This window comes from Manis pentadactyla, chromosome 17 (assembly GCF_030020395.1).
Source record: "Manis pentadactyla isolate mManPen7 chromosome 17, mManPen7.hap1, whole genome shotgun sequence".
Lineage (NCBI taxonomy): Eukaryota > Metazoa > Chordata > Mammalia > Pholidota > Manidae > Manis > Manis pentadactyla.
Genome location: NC_080035.1, coordinates 34,361,091 through 34,382,753, shown reverse-complemented (window position 1 = coordinate 34,382,753; position 21,663 = coordinate 34,361,091). Strand labels below are relative to the sequence as shown.

General features: G+C 35.7%; 1 protein-coding gene across 5 annotated transcripts in view; it reads right to left on the bottom strand.

Annotated features, from left to right (window-relative positions):
- Window positions 1–7,707: 7,707 nt before the first annotated feature.
- PIBF1 (progesterone immunomodulatory binding factor 1) overlaps window positions 7,708–21,663 on the bottom strand; it is a 258,434-nt gene continuing 244,478 nt past the window's right edge. For 2 of the 5 annotated variants that reach the window (XM_036893743.2, XM_036893740.2), the window contains 2 exons: window positions 18,331–18,504; window positions 7,708–7,987 (listed from right to left, as the gene is read on the bottom strand). In XM_036893743.2, the coding sequence (XP_036749638.2) occupies window positions 7,934–7,987; window positions 18,331–18,504 (228 nt within the window). In that variant the 3' untranslated portion in view covers window positions 7,708–7,933. Of the gene's footprint in view, window positions 7,988–18,330; window positions 18,505–21,663 lie in introns of those variants that run through there. The other 3 variants (XM_036893741.2, XM_057494563.1, XR_008994571.1) reach the window with 3 other exon arrangements.

Genomic DNA, 21,663 nt, shown 5'->3' with positions numbered 1-21,663 from the left:
AAGGTCCTGAGGAAAGGAAGAGCTGGAGAGGCTCAGGACCTGAGAAAAGCCCGTGCTCCTGAGGAGAGCAGCTCAGTCAGAGCTTCAGCGGAAGGCAGGGTCGCACCCCGCGGCCTCAGCAGCAAGGGCTGGAGTTGGCCTTCACCTCAGCCCAGTGTGCATCTCTGCCCAGGGCCACTTGTGGGTTTGATGCTGGTCACAATGCGAATATTATATTCCATCCCACTAAGGAAATCTGGAGCCCACCAAATCTGGGTCCGTTTTTCTGGAAGTCAATTGTTAAACTTTTAAGAGCAATACCACTCAGTAATGTAACAGACACTTAAAAGATTAAGAGGGTAAACTTTGATGTGCTTTTACAATAAAAAACAAAAACAAGTGTCAAAGTCCCTGCTAAGGTTTCAAGAGTCAACATGCTAATTATAGGGCGATACGGCAAAATTATAGTAGTACAAAAATATAATAAAAAGCTTCACAAATATTTAGAAGTCATGACAAAGAATTCATCCCCCTGGCTCCCCCACCATCCCTGGCTCTACTTGGTAGGAAACTATAGTGATAAATCAGCTAAAAGGTGTTCAATGCGTTTCCCTAAAATGGCAAAGCTGATAATCAAGTTTTTGATCAGCTTTTAGCATTTCTTATTTATTGGGCTTATATTCTGATGACTTTAAGGGAGAAATTGAAATTAAAAAATTTTTTCTCTGCTCTTAATCCATTTATTCCTAGGCATTTTAGAAAATTAAAGAAAAATTATACTTTCACTGTATCTTTTTCTGCGCTTGAAACTACGTGGTATAATACCAAGTTTGTGTGAAGCTGTCAGCAATACAGGACACAATTCGTACATTGTGGAATCGAATACTTCAAATGTTTAGAGAGCTTAAACTCTTTTTCCTAATCAGTGATACATAAGCACTTTCATTTTTAGAAGAAAAGAGAAAGATACCCTATATTGCCTCTGGGTTAAGAGGAGAGTTGTTTTTCTTTTCTATTCCATTCCATTCTAATCAATATATTTAGATTCTAAACTGCTTAGTTTAGAGCTTGTTTCATTAGTCACAGAATTAAATATATTAGGTAGCGTTATATTTTTGAATTAGAAAGTGCTCAACGACAAAATATGAAAAATAAAGCCCAAAAGATAAAATGTGTCCAAAGCTAGTTTAATTCAAAAGAAATTTATGACTTTTCTAAACTATAGATACTCTCCTTGAATACAATGGAAGCACAGCATACTTCCAGTACGATAACTGAAAGAACTGGCTAATTTGGGATATTTTCAGAATCTATAGACTGGGGTAATAAATACGTTTTTATCCACCTAGTTAGAAGCATTTATCTTGATAATGTTATGCCAACACAGCAGCCTTTTAAGTTAATTCTGAACTTCCAGTCTGTGAAGGCAGCAAGTGAAATACCTTTCTGTAACTACTACAATAATTTTTAAAAATCATGATCATTATAGTCAATAATTTAAAGATTTGCCAATAATGTACACTTTTGTTATTAAAATTGTCATGATTGCATTAAGTGAAAAAAATAAAACTATACTCAACCTCATACAAAAGAAACAAATACTTCACCTGGGTTTAGTAAAAAGCAATGCTCACATCAAGTCATTTAAAAATTTTAAATTAAATTTATTTGAACAAGACACTGCTCTTAGCTTATACCTCAATTACATTTTGTTCTGTTTTCCAAGTTGTCCTTTAAATACCTTCTTTAAACTGTAGATTAATATATAAAAATTGTAGTGTAAAAAAAGGAAAAGAACATTATTCATTTGAAGTGGAGAACGGTGTGGAGAGAGGCATGATTAAATTTAGGGCCATCAATTAGGAAACTATTGACACAATTTAGGGAAGAGGACTTGAGGATTTAAACTAAGGTGGCGCCAGAAATTCATATCCAGGAAATGAAATACAGAGCATAAAATCAAAGACATTGAAATCTTAAAAAAAAATCTTAAAAAACTAGATTTGGGTTTATCAGTAGGAACTCACGATTTCCCTGCTCTGTTTAAAAACACTTCATAGCTCTGTCTACTGAGAAAGCCGAGAAAGGAAGGCCTAGAAACACTGAACTTCCCCAATGCCCAGAATGTTCTCATTCTGGATTTAGTTGATTCCTTCTTCAGGTGTCAATCAACTTGATCTACTTGTTTTGCCTGTGGACTGGAAGTTAGATCTAAGACTTGATTTAACTCAGGTTAATTTTTTTTTGGCAAGGATGCTGCATAGGGGTTGTTTTACACTTCATGTCACATCACATCCTAGGGCACGTTATTTCTGGTTGTGTCATTTTTAGTGATGTTAATTAGGAAATTTAGGTGGTTATATCCTGATAAAAAGTTCCCTATTATCCTTATATCTAACTGCTTTAGCATTCATTGGTGATTGATGCCTGAACAACTGGCTTCATCAGGGATTACTAAATGATTTCCTAACTCTTTCTCTTTCTTATTTTTAAACACCTTGAGGTATAAATGATATAGAATAAACTGCACCTTTAAATAGAGAATGCAGTTTGATTAACAATGACTCTATGTACATACCCATGAAACCATCAGCACCATCAAATAGCAAACATATCCATCACCCCAAGACATTAATCTTGATCTTTTGTATGTTTGGTAATTTCCATAATCAAAAGTAAAAAAAAAAGGGGAAATATAAATGAGGCAGTTCAACAGGGCTTGGTGACTGAATGCTTCGGGGGTGAATAAGAGAAAGGTTTGGAATGACATGAACCACTGACTAGGTGGTGGTACCATTCATTGAAACTAAAGAAGAAATCTGATGAATTGTTTTGTACATGTTTACTTTGAGGTCACAACGAGACATCCAAGTAGTGATGTCAAGTAGGCAAGCAGATGTTAAATGAAAAGGAACAGTGTGGACCAGAGATACAAACTTGGGAATACTAGCATAAAGTAACTGAAGCCAGGGAGTAGAAATTAAGAGAATAAATACAGAAGAGGAAAAAGATTTAACGGGAAAAAGAAATTATGAGAAATTCTAATGTTTTATGATCAGCTAGAAGAGGAAGGAGGAAAATGATGAGTATACAGTACAGCAGACGCCGAGGGAACACAGGGAGAGGTGTCATTTGTGCTGACCCCAGTAGGTCATATTCTGCATAATTGTTCTAGATTTTGCTCAAGGTGAATACTTTATGATTTATGCACCAGTAAATGTGGGCATACTCTTAAAAGATACCGCCTTCAGTACATTAATAAAATTAAGTTACTGAGCCTGTAAAGCTAAGCATTGGACTACGGACTCTGTAAACCAACAAAAGTAAATGATAGCTAGTGAGGATTTTTGATAGCTAACTGTCTAGCTTTACCTGGTGACTCCTAAGCCTCAGGAAGTCTTTCTTTAAAACACTTACAGTGGTTATTACTTTTAAAAATGAGTGATATTAAAATAAACTTTTTTTTTTTTTAAATTTCCTTGGCTTCTCAGAATCTCAGAATGAAAGGCAATCTGGCTCATTAACAGCTCCAACCTCCCCTAACTGGGTCATGCCTTCAAAACTTCCTGATGATTATCCAGCCAATGCCTGTACAATACAGTGAATTCAAGAGTACTCTGGGTCATTCTGTGATAGTCCTTGTTAGAAATTCCTGTATTGAGGATGATAAGAATAAAAGCTTTCCTCTGGTGTTTGAGTATCACAGTTCCTTTTCAGGGACCTTTGAGAAAAGGATGAAGACAGTACAATTTCAGAAGTTTAAACACCTTGTACATGTTAGACTTTTCCTGTTTGTCGAATGAAAGAATGTATGAATCAGTTAAGTGCAGAGAAGCCATTTAGCTGGCTCTGAAAAGTTGACTATAACCTACTTAGTAAGAACTGTTAGAAGAGTCATGGATTTCTTTAGCATTAGAATCCTTTATCACTGAGACGTTAAAAATCTTCAGGAATACATGTTGACACATAGTAACTGCACTACTGGGGGAGAGGATTTAATAATATGGGTAACTGTTGAAACAATGTAAGATTACATATCAATGCTACTTAAAAAAAAACAAAAACAAAAAATTAAGTATTAGATTTAGTATCAATGAACTTGTCCTGAACAAAAGTTCAACCATATTAAGTCCTATATATTTTTTTCCCAAAGAAAGCTAATAGATTAAGATCCTCCCCCCTCTCCCCAAAGTGGGGTGCAAGGTGGGAGAAGAGAGTCCAGTGTGAGAAGCAGTGTTGCGTACTGGACAGAGCACGGCCGTTGGAGTCAAGAGTCTTGGTTCAAATCCATTTCTATTTATTACATATCTGATCTTGGCCCATTAAGTTACTCTTTCTGAGTCTGTTTATTTTAAAAATGAAGATAATGCTTACTTGGCAAAGTTACTGTGAAGATTAAATAAATTAAGGGGTAGAAAGCATGTAACACAGCAACTGGCAGATAGAATGAGCTTGATAATGGAAGCTATTACTCTTACATTTGGACATTTCATACATTTAGCAAGAAAAAAAAATTAATTTTATTTTTATTAAAAAAAAAATGCCAGGAAAGGATAAGAATTAAGAAGTAAGGAGATGCACAATAGCCAAGATATGGAAGCAACCAAGGTATTGTTCATTAAGGGATGAATGGACAAACACAATGTGGTATACACACACAATGGAATATTATTCAGGCTCAAAACAAGGAAGGAAATTCTGACACATGCTACAACATGGATGAACCTTGAGGACATTAGGATAAGTGAAATAAGCCAGTGACAGAAAGACAGATTACTGTAAGATTCCACTTACATGAGATACCTAAAGTAGTCAAATGCATAGAAACAGAAAGTTGAAAGGTGGGTTGCCAGGGTGGAGGAAAGGGGGAAGGGGGAGTTGTTCAAAGAGTACAGTTTCAGATTTGAAAGATGAAAAAGTTCTGGAGATTGTTATACAGCAGTGTGAATCTACTCAACACTGTAGAACTGTGCACTTATTAAAATGGGTAAGATAGTAAATAAAAAAAAGTTTTTTAAGGTATGATTGATATACACTCTTATGAAGGTTTCACATGAAAAAACAATGTGGTTACATTTACCCATATCATCAAGTCCCCCCCACACCCCAATGCAGGCATTGTCCATCAGCGTAGCAAGATGCCAGACTCACCACTTGCCTTCTCTGTGCTACACTGCCCTCCCCGTGATCCCCCACACCATGTGTACTGAACATAATACCCCTCAATCCGCTTCTCCCTCCCTCCCCACCCGGCCTCTCCTCCCCCTCCCCCTTGGTAACCACTAGTCCCTCCTTGGAGTCTGAGTCTGCTGCTATTTTGTTCCCCCAGCCTTGCTTCGCTGTTACACTCCACAAATGAGGGAAATCACTTGGCACTTGAGTCTCTCCACCTGGCCCACTTCACTGAGCATGAAGTCCTCCAGCTCCGTCCATGTTGCCGCAAATGGCAGGATCTGCTTCCTTCCTATGGCTGAACAGTAAGTACTCCACTGTGTATATGTAACACATAAGATAGTAAGTTTTATGTTATGTATTTTTTTTAACACAATTAAAAAGAAAAGAGAAAAAGTAAGGAGAAAGGGATAGTGAAAAAGTGAAGGTCTGGAAAGGTAAGGGTAGTCTGGAAAGAAATGACTAGATTATATGATGCTAAAAAACCCATTTCTAATTTTTAAGACAGAGAAAAAGAGAGTAAGTTATACCATTGTATCTCATCTATGTCCAATCATATAAATTAAGTATGTTCAATTCATCAAATAAATTTACTGCTTGAGTTCAAGGCACAGTGCTAAATACTGGACCAAAAAAAAGCATAAGAAACGTTTCTTTTTGCCTCAAGGAAGTGGACAAGGAAATAATCATAAAATATGTTAAGCAGAATTAAAGAGATACAGAATACAGAGTAGAGTACTTAATGCAATTACGGTGGGAGAGAATTTCTATAAGGAGTGACATCTGAATTGGAAATCTATAATTGTCTTCCCAAAGCTTTCATATCACAATCTAAAGGAGGATGAGGAGATGGGTTAAACAGGTGAAGGGAATTAAGAGGTACAAATTTAAAGTTAAAAAAGAAGTCACGAGGATGTAATGTACAGCATAGGGAATACAGTCAATAATCTTGTAATAACTTGGTATGGTGACAGATGGTAACTAGACCTATCGTGTTCATTTTGTAATGTATACAAATATTGAATCACTATGCTGTATAGCTGAAAATAACACATTTAAATTATATATGTGTTAATTAAAAATCAATTAAAAACAATCTAACCTTGAGTTTTATAAATAGTTTTATGACAGGAAATGATAGAAGGATTTTTTTTTTTAAGGAGTGATTCATATCTAGAAAGGAAAGGGGGAAAAACTGGGGATTTGGAGGGAGGAAGGCAGGCTTCCTCAGTTGCCTCAGGGTACTTCTCATTTCTTACATCAGCTCCAGCTTCTCCAGCTTCTGTGCCTTTGCCCACACCATTACTTCAGCCTGGATAATCAAACAGTATTCCTGTATATTAAAGTATCAGATAACAAATGGGCTTGACAGAACTAAATTATAAAATACTTTTAGTTTTATCTCAACTTGAAAATAAAATAGGTGTTTTCTTCCAGAATTTTTGAAGGAAACAAATTATATCTACAAGTTTTATTTAGTTTTATTAATTATAAGGGTATCTTGGACTTCAAATGCGTGTCTGAGGAAGGCCATCTTCATAGACATTTGTTGAAGGAAGTCCTATTTTAGAAGAGAAAACCAAATGAAACAAAAACAGGCGGGGGGATGAGATTAGGGTTTTTAGGCCAACAATAGATTTACAAGTATATATTATTATCAAAGGCTTTTTCTGTTTTCTCTCAATCAACTCATGGCCTATGCTATTGTGACTTTCAAAGAACACACTGAATAGATAGTATTCTTTTTCATATCTACAAGGATAATCATTGATATGTGTATCAGCAGTTCCTCACTAGGAGGTGGGGGGTGATTTTGCCACCCCAGGGGACAAAAGACATTTTTTGTTATCAAAATGATGTGTGTGTGTGTGGGGGGGGTGCTGCTGTCATCTAGTGGTGGAGGCCAGAGATGTCACTAAATGTCCCACAATGCAAAGGATGGCTCCCAAGCCCACTCTGACTGAATTATCCTGCTGCTGTGTCAGTGGTGGTTGAGAAAACATGAGAAATTATCTATACCTTTTTTCTTTTTTTTTTCTTCTCTTGCTTTTCTTTTCTCTCTCCCTCACTCTTCTTTCTTCTAAATTGAATGAGAAATGGAGCATACTTTATGACAAGGAAAAGAGAAAATCCTGATTTTTTTCTGACTAGAAATACGGTGTATACTGCATCTGAATCAGCATTGTTTTGACCAATGTAACAAGAGACTGTCCATAAAATTTTTACTTGACCAGTGGAATAAAAGACTTTCTATTAAATTTTATTGGTTAATGATAATAATAAATATAAAGAAAACCATAACCCCCCAAAATCACAAATTCATATACACCTACATGATATTTGACCATTATTATGGGGCATTTGAAGTGCCTTCTAGTTGATTTCACAAATGATTCTTAATTTTAAAAAATGTTAAGGTGTCTTGATATTTGTGTTATGACATTTAAACTTAAAATTTATATAGCAGAAAACATACTCATCAATATAGCCAAAATATTTATAAGCCACACACTTTAAAATTCATTGAAAATTATGAAAGCTTCAAAATTTACATGATAAATCAAGTATGACATTTATTTTCCAATAAAATAGATAAAAATCAAATATAAAGCATACTATTGTTTACACTTTACACGTTTTGACTATGCCGAAATCTGTTCATTTAATGGTTACAATAAACTTTAGTTATTTAAAAAATGTGAAGTACATGATTAAGATAAACTTTTTCATTAGAAAAAGAACTTCAGGTGTAAATAACGATATAGCAAGTTGGCCCCAAACACTAGGTCTTCATCTTTTGTTTCTTAGACCACTCAGGTGCTTCTTTTTTCGTCTGCTTGAAGAAGAAAAAAAAAAAAAGGAAGAAAATCAAGTAAAAGGTTTGCAAGAAGGATGAGAGAGGTAATTCAGGGAACTAAGTACTGTACACATTGGGCTTATTATGTAAAATTAAGTAAATAGTTGCTCTTCTTAATTCAGAAACTGTACTTAAGGACAAAGCTTTTGCTTTTGTCAGAAATAATCTCTTACCTGGTGTATCTGTAGGAAAAATATACAACTTTTTAATATTTTGTCTCAAAGCCTATATTTAACATATTCTACAGAGCTAAGTATTTTATGAATTATATTTTCAAAGAGAATTATAAAAAATCAAGGACACAGGTACTTTTTAGTTGTCTTATCTATGTATGGATATTCATTCCCTCAATAGATATTTACTGAAGAATTACTAGATCCAAATCATTACATTATGCTTTGGAGCTTCTGTATTGCCAAGTATTTGCCCAAGTACTTGATTTTACCACTGAACTACTTTAGTCTAAAGGCATATAGATAAATATGATAGGTTAAAATTTCATCTTTTTTATATAGTTTTACTATGCTGTGGATAAAGTGAAGGTTCCTATGGCCAGGATTCTCACCTGGCCCTGGTTGGCTAGCTCACTACACAGGTGTGGGCAATACGTCATTATTGACTCTATATATAAAGTGCTTCAGCCAGTGCTCTGGTCAACACGGTGGCAGGGCTGTAAAGTTGCAGGAGAGCAGAGACAAGACTGGAGTGGTGGCAGTGCCAAGGACAGAGACTGAGATGGCTGCAGGGGTAGAGAGGCCCAGAGGCAGAGACTGGCTTGCTGCATGCAGACTCGCTCTCAGTGGACGGGATTCTAGTGATTGACCTGCCATCGTGGGAATAAAGTTGGGTATAACCCTTTCACCCTGCTGTCATTTCTTTGGTCTCATTGCATCCATAGTGAACTTGCCTGGGTTTGAAACCCATTGGCAAGACAGTCATCTAAACCAGAGATGTTTGATTCCTTTTCATCCTAGATTTCTCTTTCTTTTCACCTGCTACATCCATTCTAAACAGTCCCTAACTTTTACTGAAATAGGTTTATAATTCATTCTATTCCTATCTGGATGCCATTGGCTTACCTTGGGCCCTCATCATTTTTGGTTTGATTCCTGCAAAAGCCTCTTAATTCTGATTCGACTCTCTCTTCTGTTCTGTTCAATTCATCATCTACAATCCTTCCATGCTTATCTTTCTAAAAAGCAAGTCTGCATTAAAACACTTCAGTAGTTCTTTCCTTAAAAGAAAGTCCAAAGTCTTAGTATTAAAGGTGAAAGAAGCTTCACCTGGCAAAATGAGATCAGGTGCTGTCCACCAGAACTCAAAGGTGGCTAAGGCTAACCAAATCCAAATGAAACCAAAGTACACATCAGACTGCTAGTTTATTAACTGGTGATGAGAAATGTAACTGTCATTTAGTTTTATCAGTCTTTTTGGAACTGTAGGTCTCTTCAAATATGTCTCATTAAAATTGAAAGAAAAAAAGAGAAACTTTGCCTCAAACTATAGGTAACTATAGGTAAGGAAATCAATTTAACGGGTAAAGACCAGAATTGAGAAAAAAGTAGACAGACTACAATAGAAAATGTCAGAATACTTGCCACAGTAGGGGAAGTTCTGTTTTGAGAAACTGTGTGATCATTACTAGGTCACAATGTAAAATGCTTTTCTTTTTTTTTTTTTGAGAGGGCATTTCTCATATTTATTGATCAAATGGTTGTTAACAGTTAACAACAGTAAAATTCTGTACAGGGGACTCAATGCACAATCATTAATCCACCCCAAGCCTGATTCTCATCAGTCTCTGATCTTCTGAAGCACAACGAACAAGTTCTTACATGGTGAACAAATTCTTACATAGTGAATAAGTTCTTACATGGTGAACAGTGCAAGGGCAGTCATCACAGAAACTTTCGATTTTGATCACGCATTATGAACTACAAACAATCAGGTCAGATATGAATATTCGTTTGATTTTTATACTTGATTTATATGTGAATCCCACATTTCTCCCTTATTATTATTATTTTTAATAAAATGCTGAAGTGGTAGGTAGATGCAAGATAAAGGTAGAAAACATAGTTTAGTGCTATAAGAAAGCAAATGTAGATGATCAGGTGTGTGCCTATAGGCTAAGTATTAATCCAAGCTAGACAAGGGCAAAAAAACATCCACGGATGCAGAAGATTTCTCTCAAAACAGGGGGGTGAGGTTCTAAGCCTCACCTCTGTTGATCCCCAATTTCTCACCTGATGGCCCCCCTGCGACTGTGCCTGTCTTAGGTTGTTCCTCCCTTGAGGAATCTTACCCGTCTCAGGCTAACCAGTCATCTTCCGGGGCCATACAGGGAAATGTAAAGTTGGTAAGTGAGAGAGAAGCCTTATTGTTTGAAAAGGTTAGCTTTTTACTTCTTTGCAGATTTATGCCCTGTGGCTTCTATGCCCAGCATTTGTCTTGAGGTATCTTTACCACTTGGAAGAATTATGATACTTGGTAAATTCAATATGAGGCACGAATTCTATTTAAGGGTTGTAATTAGGAAGGAAGAAGAAAAGCTATAGAAGTAGCAGACAGAAGAAACCATGGGAAGATTGGTTATTTCTTTGACATATCTTCTTGTAGAGTAACTTCAGCATGTATAGGTTTTAAACTACTAATTAAATTGCGCACACACATTAACATAATAGGAATACAGTTACATAACAAAAGCAGACCTACAATTACCAGCCATCTCCAGTGAAACCAAGAAAACCAGTTAGGCACCCTAAGCATTTGTGAAAACTTATCTATGATATGATGGATATTGTCTAACTGAATTTGAATAGTTTGAGAAAAATCAGACAATTTAAAACAACACAATTCTGGGAACTGTTCACATCCCATATGTTCTTTTAACAGTAGATAGTCTGTAGTCTCAAGATTTTGGAGCGCTGCAACTTGCACTTCTCCTAATTCTTGGGTAAAATGCTTTTCTTAACTGTGCCTCCTGGACAAGAATATCTGAAAGCAACTTTCATGGACCAAGCTACAGATCTTTGCTTATAGCAAAGGGTAAAGAATTCGTATATCTGCATTTTCTCAATCAACTGATACTAAAAGTTTTATTACTACTGTGTGTATATGGGAAGAAGGTAAGTAAAACTTTTGATATTAAAAAGGAACTTAAGACTCAAAAAGGGTAGTACAAGAATTTCAATGAAAGACAGTTCCTCTTAATTCCTTTTATCTGACTGTGGTCTGGTCCATTGCAGACCACCCTCTCCCACCCACTCCCCTATATGTTCTTTCTCCAGATGTGTTAATGAAATGGATTTGCCCCAACAAAGTGTACCCCTGTCCTGAGGATTAACTGCCTTTTTCATATTATTTAACATTACTTAAATTATTTAAAATGGCCTTTTATGTTGGGAATATTGCTTTAATTTCTATGAGCTGGTTTAGGTTTAATTATATTCATAATTTTATAAAGGAACAGTACAAATTAATGAAAACCTTGGGTTATTAGTGGAGTCTTATGGGCCCTAAAGTACACTGCATTCCAGATATAGGGAAGAGCTCACAGGGTTATAGTAGAAACAAATGACAGGATTAACTGGAAATCTACCAGAAGTAATTTACTGTTACAATGTGATTTCTGAGATAAATAGTTTATAAGATCAAGAGCTTTGCTTCATCCAAAAGCAGCCAACTAAAACAGTAATATATAACTGGGGATTATAACATATTAAGAAGGTATTTTAAAGTGAGAAAGAATGACGACTGATTAGTGCAGACATAAACTTGGTGGATATTCCTAGAATCTAGGAAAAGAGCTAGAAATTAAGACTAATAGTGTTCAGCCAGTGCCACTTTTCTAAAAAAAAAGAAAGACTATGTCTAGTATACATAAACTTTGCTTTCCAACAAAGACATAAGCTGGGAATCAAAGAAATATTTTTGAGGCCTCATAGGCAGAGCTCAACTTGAGTCTAGGATAGCTGATTTGGCTTTCCTACCAACTAAATCAGAGTGCACCCCATTTCATTCAACCCTCCTTCCCCCACTTTCATGCTCATGAAGAGATTTCTTATTTCTAATTTAGCTTACGAGCTAAACTGCATCAGAACGAGGTTGCAATTAGTACTCCTGACACTAGAAATTGAAAATGATTTTTTAAACATAAATGTACATAGTCAGATGTCTTGACTTCTGAGCAAACTCTGATGAGATAAATTTGGATTTAATATTAATGGACCAGAGATTCCAAACAAATATGACAAGAAAGTGGAATAGATATGCTGAGCTACTGATCCTCACAGACCCCAGAAATGGCTGAAGCCCCTTCAATCTGCCAGCAAAGCTCATTTACCCTGGTGTACCACACAAATAGTATACTTTTTCTGTGTGTGTTAGAACAGGAAAATGTTGGGAGGCACAGAGGTAGGACATGCTCCTGTGGTAAAGCCACCTCAGTGCAGCACCCTGGGTCACTTGTCTTCATACATCTCATTGTAGGCATTACATTACTGTATTATAAAAAGGACTGCTAAATTTCATTTTTGATGAAATTATAAACTTTTCCTCATGAATAATGAGAAAAACTGTTTTCTTATAGCCTATTTACTTAAACCACTTTTAAAACTGTGGTAAAATACACATAACAAAATTTACCACCGTAACCATTTTTAAGTGTACAGTTCAGAGGCATTAAATGAATTCATATTGTTGTGCTACCATCCCACCATCCGTCTTCAGAATTTTCATCTTGCAAAACTGAAACTCTGTACCCATTATATACTAACTCCCCATTTCCCCCTAATCCCTGACAACCAGCATTCCACTTTCTGCCTCTATGAATTTGACTACTCTAGGTATACCCTATCTACTTTCATTTCCCTTTTGTCCTAAGGGAAAGTGTTACTGGATGGTCAGGGATAGGAATGTAATAAGAAGCAAAGTCTAGATATAGAAGATACATATTAGACATTCTATTACTGAATAATGAGCAGCACAAGTTAGAGAATGTTCTATGAATAATGTACTTTCTCTGCTCTTTGAATTTCTCACTCTCTAACCCTGTCACCTGTCAAAATCTTAGATATTCTTCCAGGCCAACTCCAAATGTGCTCTTTTTCTGGAGCCCATCAACATCAACATCACAGTACCTATTCTTTCTTTGAATTTCCATAGCAGTTTGTATTTCCTTTAAAGTAGTCCACCCAATTTCACCCTGTGCTAGCATTATTTATTTATTTATTCATGATTCTGGGGGAAACATCTTTAAAAGCTGACTTTGTATCTAAGTATCACGTATCCTATAATGTTTAGCATAGGTTCCTGCATACAGTTAGCATACACTTGTTGAACAGAACTACACTTACTTAAACATTTTTTTCTTTTAGATGACCACATGTAGCCTTCTAAGTAACTTCTAGAGAATCATGTGGTCACATAAACTATCTATGTTTAAATGACATAATCTTAATTTACCCATTCAACATATGCCAGCCACTGAGATAACCATGAAAGCCCAGGCCTTAACCGTGTCATAAAGAGACACATCATACACTATGTGCTGGGGCTGCACTCTCATTATGTTTACTATCATCCTACCTAGAGCCTAAGGCTCTTCTTTGTTTCAGAGCTTACAATCTACTTAGGAAAAGGACTGAGAGCAAGGTTGCTAATATCTGTGTTTTAAAGAAAGTATTGAAAAAATAGTGACAATGACATGAATCCTGAGTATAAATGTATAAATTCTGGAAAAGGATAGCAGCAGAAAACTAGTTAAGGAGTCCCATGCTGCTCTGGAAGGATAAAAGAAAGTTGTTCCAAAGAGGATTAGAATAGCTCATTTTTTCCTAAGAAAGAGATAGGTGAGGATAGAAGAAGGGGTTAGCACAGCTAAAGGCTCCCTTGACAGAGAAAGTAGATGATCAGTGGGAACAAACTGGGTGTTTTATGAACGAGAGAGACTACAGAGGTGCTGCTCACCACAGGAGCACTAACCACGGAGTACTAACCATAAGCTGCGTTCACTCTCCCTGTAGTTTATTTAACACTTACATTCCCCACCCAGTTTACAGTTGTAAGAGTTAAGAAGACCAAGTGGTAAAGACACCTCAAGACAAATGCTGGGCATAGAATTCACAGGGCATAAATATGCAAAGAAGTAAAAAGCTAACCTTTTCAAACAAGGCTTCTCTCTCACTTACCAACTTTACATTTCCCTGTATGGCCCCGGGAGATGACTGGTTAGCCAGAGGGTAAGATTCCTCAAGGGAGGAACAACCTAAGACAGGCACAGTCGCAGGGGGGCCATCAGGTGAGTAAATGGGGATCAGCAGAGGTGAGGCTTAGAACCTCCCCCCTCATGTTCTGAGAGAAATCTTCTGCATACGTGGATGTTTATTGCCCTTCTCTAGCTCGGATTAACACAGTCTACAGGCACACACCTGATCATCTACATTTGCTCTCTTAGAACACTAAACTGTTTTCTACCTTTATCTCGTATCTACCTACCACTTCAGCATTTTATTAAAAATAATAATAATAAAGAGAGAAATGTGGTATCCACATATAAATCAAGTTTAAAAACCAAATGAGTATTCATATTTGAACTGACTGTTTATAGTTCATAATGCATGAACAAAACTGACAGCTTCTGTGATGACTGCCCTTGTAATGGTCACCATGTAACTTATTCACTATGTAAGAATTTGTACTCCATGTAAGAACTTGTTCGTTATGCATCAGAAGATTGGAGACTGATGAAAATTAGGCTTGGGGTGGATTAATGATTGTGCATTGAGTATTGGCCCCCCCTATACAGAATTTTATTGTTGTTAACAACTATTTGATCAATAAATATGAGAGATGCCCTCACAAAAAAAAAAAAAAAAGAGTTAAGAAGATAACACAGTTGGGAAGGCAAATAACTGTTGTTTTTTAAAAAATCTTCAATTAGCAAATATTTATTGAGTATCAGCTTTGTTAGTATGCTCATATGTTCATATGTGCAAGGTAGTGGAAAAAACAGCTTCTATTCTTAAAGCACTTACATCATGTGGTTCAATTTAGTCTGTTGATGCATTAAATACCTGAAAAATAACTCTGCCACATTTGAGATTTCATTGGCTAGAGGTTGTCTATAAAATGTTCTTTCGGTTTTTTTTTTTTTTTAATTTTTGATTTTATTTTACTTTTGAGAGGGCACCTCTCATATTTATTGATCAAATGATTGTTTAGCATAAAATTCTGTATAGGGGACTCAATACACAATCATTAATCAACCCCAAGCCTAACTCTCAACAGTCTCCAATCTTCTGAAGCATAATGAACAAGTTCTTACATGGTGAACAAGTTCTTACATAGTGAATAAGTTCTTACATGGTGAACAGTGCAAGGGCAGTCATATCACAGAAACTTGCGGTTTTGATCACGCATCATGAACTATAAACAATCAAGTCAGATATGATTATTCATTTGATTTTTATACTTGATTTATATGTGAATCCCACATTTCTCCCTTTTTTAAAAAAAATAAAATGCTGAAGTGGAAGGTAGATGCAAGATAAAGATAGAAAGCATAAGTTAGTGCTGTAAGAAGGCAAGTGTAGATGATCAGGTCTGTGCCTAAAGACTAAGTATTAATCCAAGCTAGACAAGGGCAACAAAACATCCACGGATGCAGATTTCTGTCAAAACAGTGGGGGTGAGGTTCTAAGCCTCACCTCTGTTGACTTTTGGTTGTTTTTATATATAAATATCACATGAGCACTACAAAACATTCAAGTGAATATAAAAGCACATGAAGAAAAATGTCTCTAGCTCTTATTTCTCCTCCTCCACATCATAGCTCTTCCTCCACACCATCAGCCAGCTACTAGTTTTGTGTGTCTTCCTTGCACTTTTTAATGCATAAACAAACACACACCCATCCATTCAACCAGCACTGAATTTAGTATCACGGAAAAATACCAAAAGCAAATTTCAACCAAAGGATCTGGAAGTAAATTAGAAATGTTTCCATTTTAGCTGTAAAGCCATTAAGATTATGAAATGACTAGCTCTTATTCTTAAGTATTTGCATAAATTTCTTGTTAACAAGATCAGAGAAGATACAAGAAAAATATTGATATTGAAAATACTCAAAAGAGTAACTGCAAAAATTATGTGCTACCTGATTGTCTTCCTAATTTTTTTTTCAATTAAATATGTATCTTTATTAGTGGATCTGAGTTTCCAATTTCAGCTGAATTGTACTTTTATTTGAGCTGATTATACTTAATATCATGTTGAAGGAAAGGTACACATTTACATTTCCTTATATACATACACATTCCTTTATATAGAATAACTGAATTGGGAATTGGAAATACAGGCATACCTTTCTCCCTCCTAATTTTACAGATAAGAGCCAGCTCAGAGATTTAAAGGCTTGTCCCAGGTTACTTGGTCAGTTCACATGACTAATTCTCCATTAACGCAAAGTTTCATTTTGACTGGTTTACAGTATGATTTCTCAGTTTTCATTAGGACATAGCTGAGCCCATACCTCTTTTGAAAAAATTTCCCCTTATTATAAGAGAAGTAAAGTTTATTGTAGAAAAAACCCAGAAAATACAAATAAGAAAAAGGAAATAAAAACTACCCAATTAATACTTCATATTTTGAATCTTAATTTTATTCTCACTGGGTAACCTTATTTTGAGGTACTAGAGAAATGTTTATGTTACTTATGTACTGGTTACAGTCAGGATATCAGAATCAGGTTACTAAGCTAAGATCAGAAATATAGAAGGAATAATTAATTGCTTGGAAGAGAGAAGGGTCAGAAAAGCAGATCAGAGAGTGTGACAGGCTTTAAATATTTGGCTGTATCTTGTGGTTTTCCTGCTCTCTTCCTCTCTTCCTGTAAGACAAATCATAGCGTTTGTCACAGTTTTAGCCCACTTTCTGAGGAAAACTTATCTAGCCATGGGCCTTCTAAATAAAGAGCCCTGGGTAGCTTTATTTGGTACCATCTGAACCCCTTATTAGGCAGGCTAGGCATTCAGTAGGCTGGATAATAACCATAACAAGTCTTGCCACAACAGGGTATAACCCAATAAGGATGAGCTGCACCAACCAGATTCTTGCTTTTGGAAAATACAAGGAGAACTAGGTTATAAAAGAGTTAGAAATGGGAAGGAAACATGTTTCAAGACAAGGCGCAGGGAGCCAGCTGATGAGGAAGTGAAGACAATGAGTAAGAGAAACTAGGAGAGAAGCAAGAACCTGATATGCCATTAGAGGAAAAGGCCCATGGGCTCGCCTGCGGAAATCCCTATAGCTGCTTTATATCCAGGCTGGTTAGTTTCGGCTTCCTGTTTTCTCCATCCTGTCAGTTCCATCTTCATTACAGCCCCGTGGATCCTAACAATTATTATTCCTCGTTTCATCTAGATTGCAATTCTGCCATTTCTTTTAAAAGAGGAGGTTAAACTATGTAATCACAAAACTCTCTCTCATATCTCATTGATCTTGAGTAGCATTATCTGAATGTATAATGAACGAGCTTAGACCAGAAGCTCCCATACTTGACTGATTATTATAATCATCTAGGGAGTTTAAAAATTAAGGTTCTGGGGACTCACTGAATCAGAATATCATAGAGTAAAACCTTCCTGGTTTTGAGTCTCTTAGTTCATTCAGGTGGTGAAATTCGTGTTTCTTCTGAGAAATTAAAGGATGATGAAGTAAAATGAAATATTTAATAGTGTTACTGTTATTTTGATTGTTGTCTTTTACTCTTATTAAAACATCATTTTCAATATTTCCTAATTTATTTTGTCTACTTTTAATCAAAATTTTTCTAATTTCCTATTCTTTGACTAATTTCTGTGTATGTACATTTCTACCTAATAATGCATTTCAGTTTATGTGCATATGATTGGTTTATACTTTATGAAGAAACTCTTATATCAAGATAAACTATCTTACAAGTAGGAATGGGCAGGAGGTATCTTGCATTGCTTTTATTCTTATGTAAATTTAAAAATTACACAAAATGTCTTTCTGATTCCCCTAAAATTAGTCCCTAGAGATTGGAGGAGGTTAAATGCTAGAGTAAGGCTAATTTCTGGGTAAATTCAATATTTTAACTAGAAATATAAAAACCCAACTATCAGCTGTAAGATAGGTAGTATATATATTGAGAGAAGGGATTAATACAGATCTTTCAAGGCCCTTTCATAAAACTATAAAAATTAGTTTAAAGCCAGTGTGAATGAGAGGAAAGAAACAAATATATTTAGTGAAATTTCAGAGATATTAAGTCCTAGGTTAATTTTTACTGTACTTACAAAGAGTGTTGGTTTGGGTATAAATATATTGTCTTCATGTTCTCTAGGCACATTCAAAGTCTTTGGTTTCTGATTTTCTGTCACATTTTTTGATTCTGTTTTAGTAAGAAATAACCTGTCTTCAGAATGCTTGTTACGAATATTAGTAAGAATCTGTTTCATTGCTGCCAGTTCCTGTTGACATATGAAAACAGAAGAAAACGGCAAGTATGATTTTAGCAAGGAGACTAATAATGATTGATGTTAAAACATTTTTTTATTCTTGAAGTAGAAAAAACATTTGGAGGAATGACACCATACAAATGAAGAAAGTTGTGAAAACAACATATTGATGTATAATAATGAAGCACATGAATCTCTTTAAAATTTTAGTATGACAAGTGATAAATATATATCATTCCATAGTCTCCTGATTCCCAAATTTTTATGCACATTGGAATCACCTGTGGAGCTTCAAAAATCACTGATACCTGTGTCCCCCCGCCAAAGAGATTGTGAGAACTGGGCCACTGAGTGGCCTTGGCTTTGGAACACTTTAAAATCTCCAGGTGATTCAAAGGGATGAATCTGGGATCCACTGGTGTACCCACGTTGCATTTGTTTTTCCACACATAATATTTGTTGGGTAGATTAATTAGGCACTTTTTCTTTTCTACCTCGTAAACTACCCCATTTCCCATTGAAGTCTAGTATGAAGATGGTAAGAGAAAAAGAGCCCCAATTTTTTTCATGCCCACTAACCAGCAGTTCGAGTAGTAAATTTAATATAGCTTCAGAATTGTTTAAGCACATCATTCCCTATTCTTTTACAAATGAAAACTAGTTGGCTTTATTGGTTGCATTTGAACTAACATCATGCTAAACTTCTTGAAAAATTCAGATAAAAATTTTCACTCATTCCTTCTTCAAAATCTATTTTGTCTTTTATTTTTCCCCACAGTCAAACCTTTAGCACCTATTGCAAATTAATGGATATTTATGATTAATTACTAAATTGATTCCATTAAGCACAAGCATATGGGGAGAGGACAGACTAAACTCCCCTTTACTTATTATTTGTAGAATAGTGGTAAGTTATGTTGGATTTTTCCCCCTATTATTTATTTCATCTTCATGCCAAGATACAAAAGTTAGGAGAGAAAGATGTTCTGCTCCCTTCTTTTAATCTGTTTATAGACCTCAGCTCTGTGTCAGAGCAAGTTCCTACAGGCCTATTTTTTTTCTGGCTGTCATTAGTTCTATTTAGAACCATCCAGCTTGAGTGGGTATTTTAAAACAGAGCTGTCGAGTTTGAGCCATAGAGCCTTAATAAATCTTACGGCCAAAAGAGGAGCTGGAAGAAATGGTGCCAGAATCCCCTTTCTCCTTTCTACAGTCCCAGGGTTGGTTTGGACAATGCACAGAGAATTTGTGTACCTCCAGATCCTGCCAATCTCATATATACCACTATTTGAACCTTTGGAGGGCTCTTTGTGCTTTGATTATGTTATTTCATTTATATGCTCCTAAACTGAAGTACATAAACACTGATTTAATGGTAAACATGTCTGGTGTTATGGTAGATTTTAGCTCCTGTTCTATGTAACTCGTTAAGTAGAAGGGAAAGGGGAGATGACAGGTCTCTCAACTTTCCTTTTGAGAAAATTTTCTATCTGAAAGAACCTCTTTTATTGGCCATAACTTTTGTATCTTGGCATTAAGATGAAATAAAATAGTAGGAAAACAATTATCCCCACCACAGCCTACTATTATTTTGCAGCTTAATAAGATAAGGGGGATCCTAATTGCTGCGGAAAGGGAGAGGTGGGGTAATGAGGCTGAGGAGGGAGGAAAGGAAGAAGTTGCAGGTGGAACAGGCAGAGGGCTCTGGCTCTGAAGTGCCCAGGAGGAGGCTGTAATTTTGTTTCTCTTTGGGTTTCCCATGCTACTGGTAGGAGCAGTTACAGGAAACATCATCCCTGATGCAGGTCACCTGCTTTTGTTTATTCGACACTGGGATCACCCCTATTTAGGGTGTTGTCATGGTGCTACTTTTGTTCATCTGAGAGTATTAAACAATGTTAGCGAGGTTTTTGACAGCCAAGTAAAGAATACTTCAAAGGCAACGACATACATACTGTAAAATTCCTATTAGGATAATATAGAGCTACAAAGGATACCACGTACTATGCACAACACTTTTTTTTATTATGTTTGATTATGTAGATGATCCCCTGTTTATCAATGGTGAATTGAACAAAGAAAATTCCACTGTAACATCACATAGTACTCACAATACCATCCATATACTGAAAACACAGAAAACCAAACACATGAAATATTTTAGTATTAGATTAGTAGTCAAAGACACATCTACTCTTGATTCTGTTATTAATTGTGTAAACTTAGGTAATCTACTCTGGTTTCAACGAACTTCAGCTCTCTAATTGATAAAATGTATGCTTGTGTTACCTTTTTGGATTTTAGTAAGGGTTTGGGTATGTTTATTTTGCATTTCTTCTGTTGTGAGGTTGAGCAGCATGTCACGTATTGAAGCGCGTTTCCTTTTCTGCTGATATCCTTTGCCCATTTTTCTACTGGGTGATTGGTCATTTTCTTAAATGTTTTCAAGGAGCTCTTTAGATAATTTAGCCTTTTGTCATATAAGCAACAGTTTTTGCCTTCCGTTTATCTTTAATTTCACTTTGTTAACACTTTCTATTTTGTGTTTTTTTTTTTTGCTGTTTAGAACTTTCTGATTCTGATGTAGCTGAATATGCTACCTTTAATTTTATGGCTCTCCCCATGCTTTCTTCCATTTCCCTCAAAAATGGTTCCTTTTTCAAACATTTAGCTCTATGATCTATTTAAAGTTTATCCTAGCTTATGGTGAAAGGTTTGGATTCAAAATCTTTCTCCCATGGTTGTTCTGTAATAACATCATGCTCTGAAGAGACAATATTTTTCTCACTGATTTGAGATGCTATCTTTATCATATACTAAACTTCCATAAGTATGATTTATTATTTCTGGACCTTTAAACTCTATTGCAATGGTCTGTTTATTCATGCACCTATGTCACACTGTTTCAGTGCTCAATAATTGAGGTATTTTTTCAGCTCTGTTCTTAGGGATGGAGTGGGATTATGCTGAGTTCAGAAAAACCTTAGAAAGAACTGACTTCATGGTGTTGAGTTTCCTGACCAAGAGAATATTTTAATGTATCTGTTGCCTATATTTTTGGTTTAAATTGTCATGATCTTATTGTTATTAACACTTAACAATGAAATGGTCATGATTCATAAATTCCCAATTCACAAACTAACAACACAAATGAAAATAAATAAACCAACA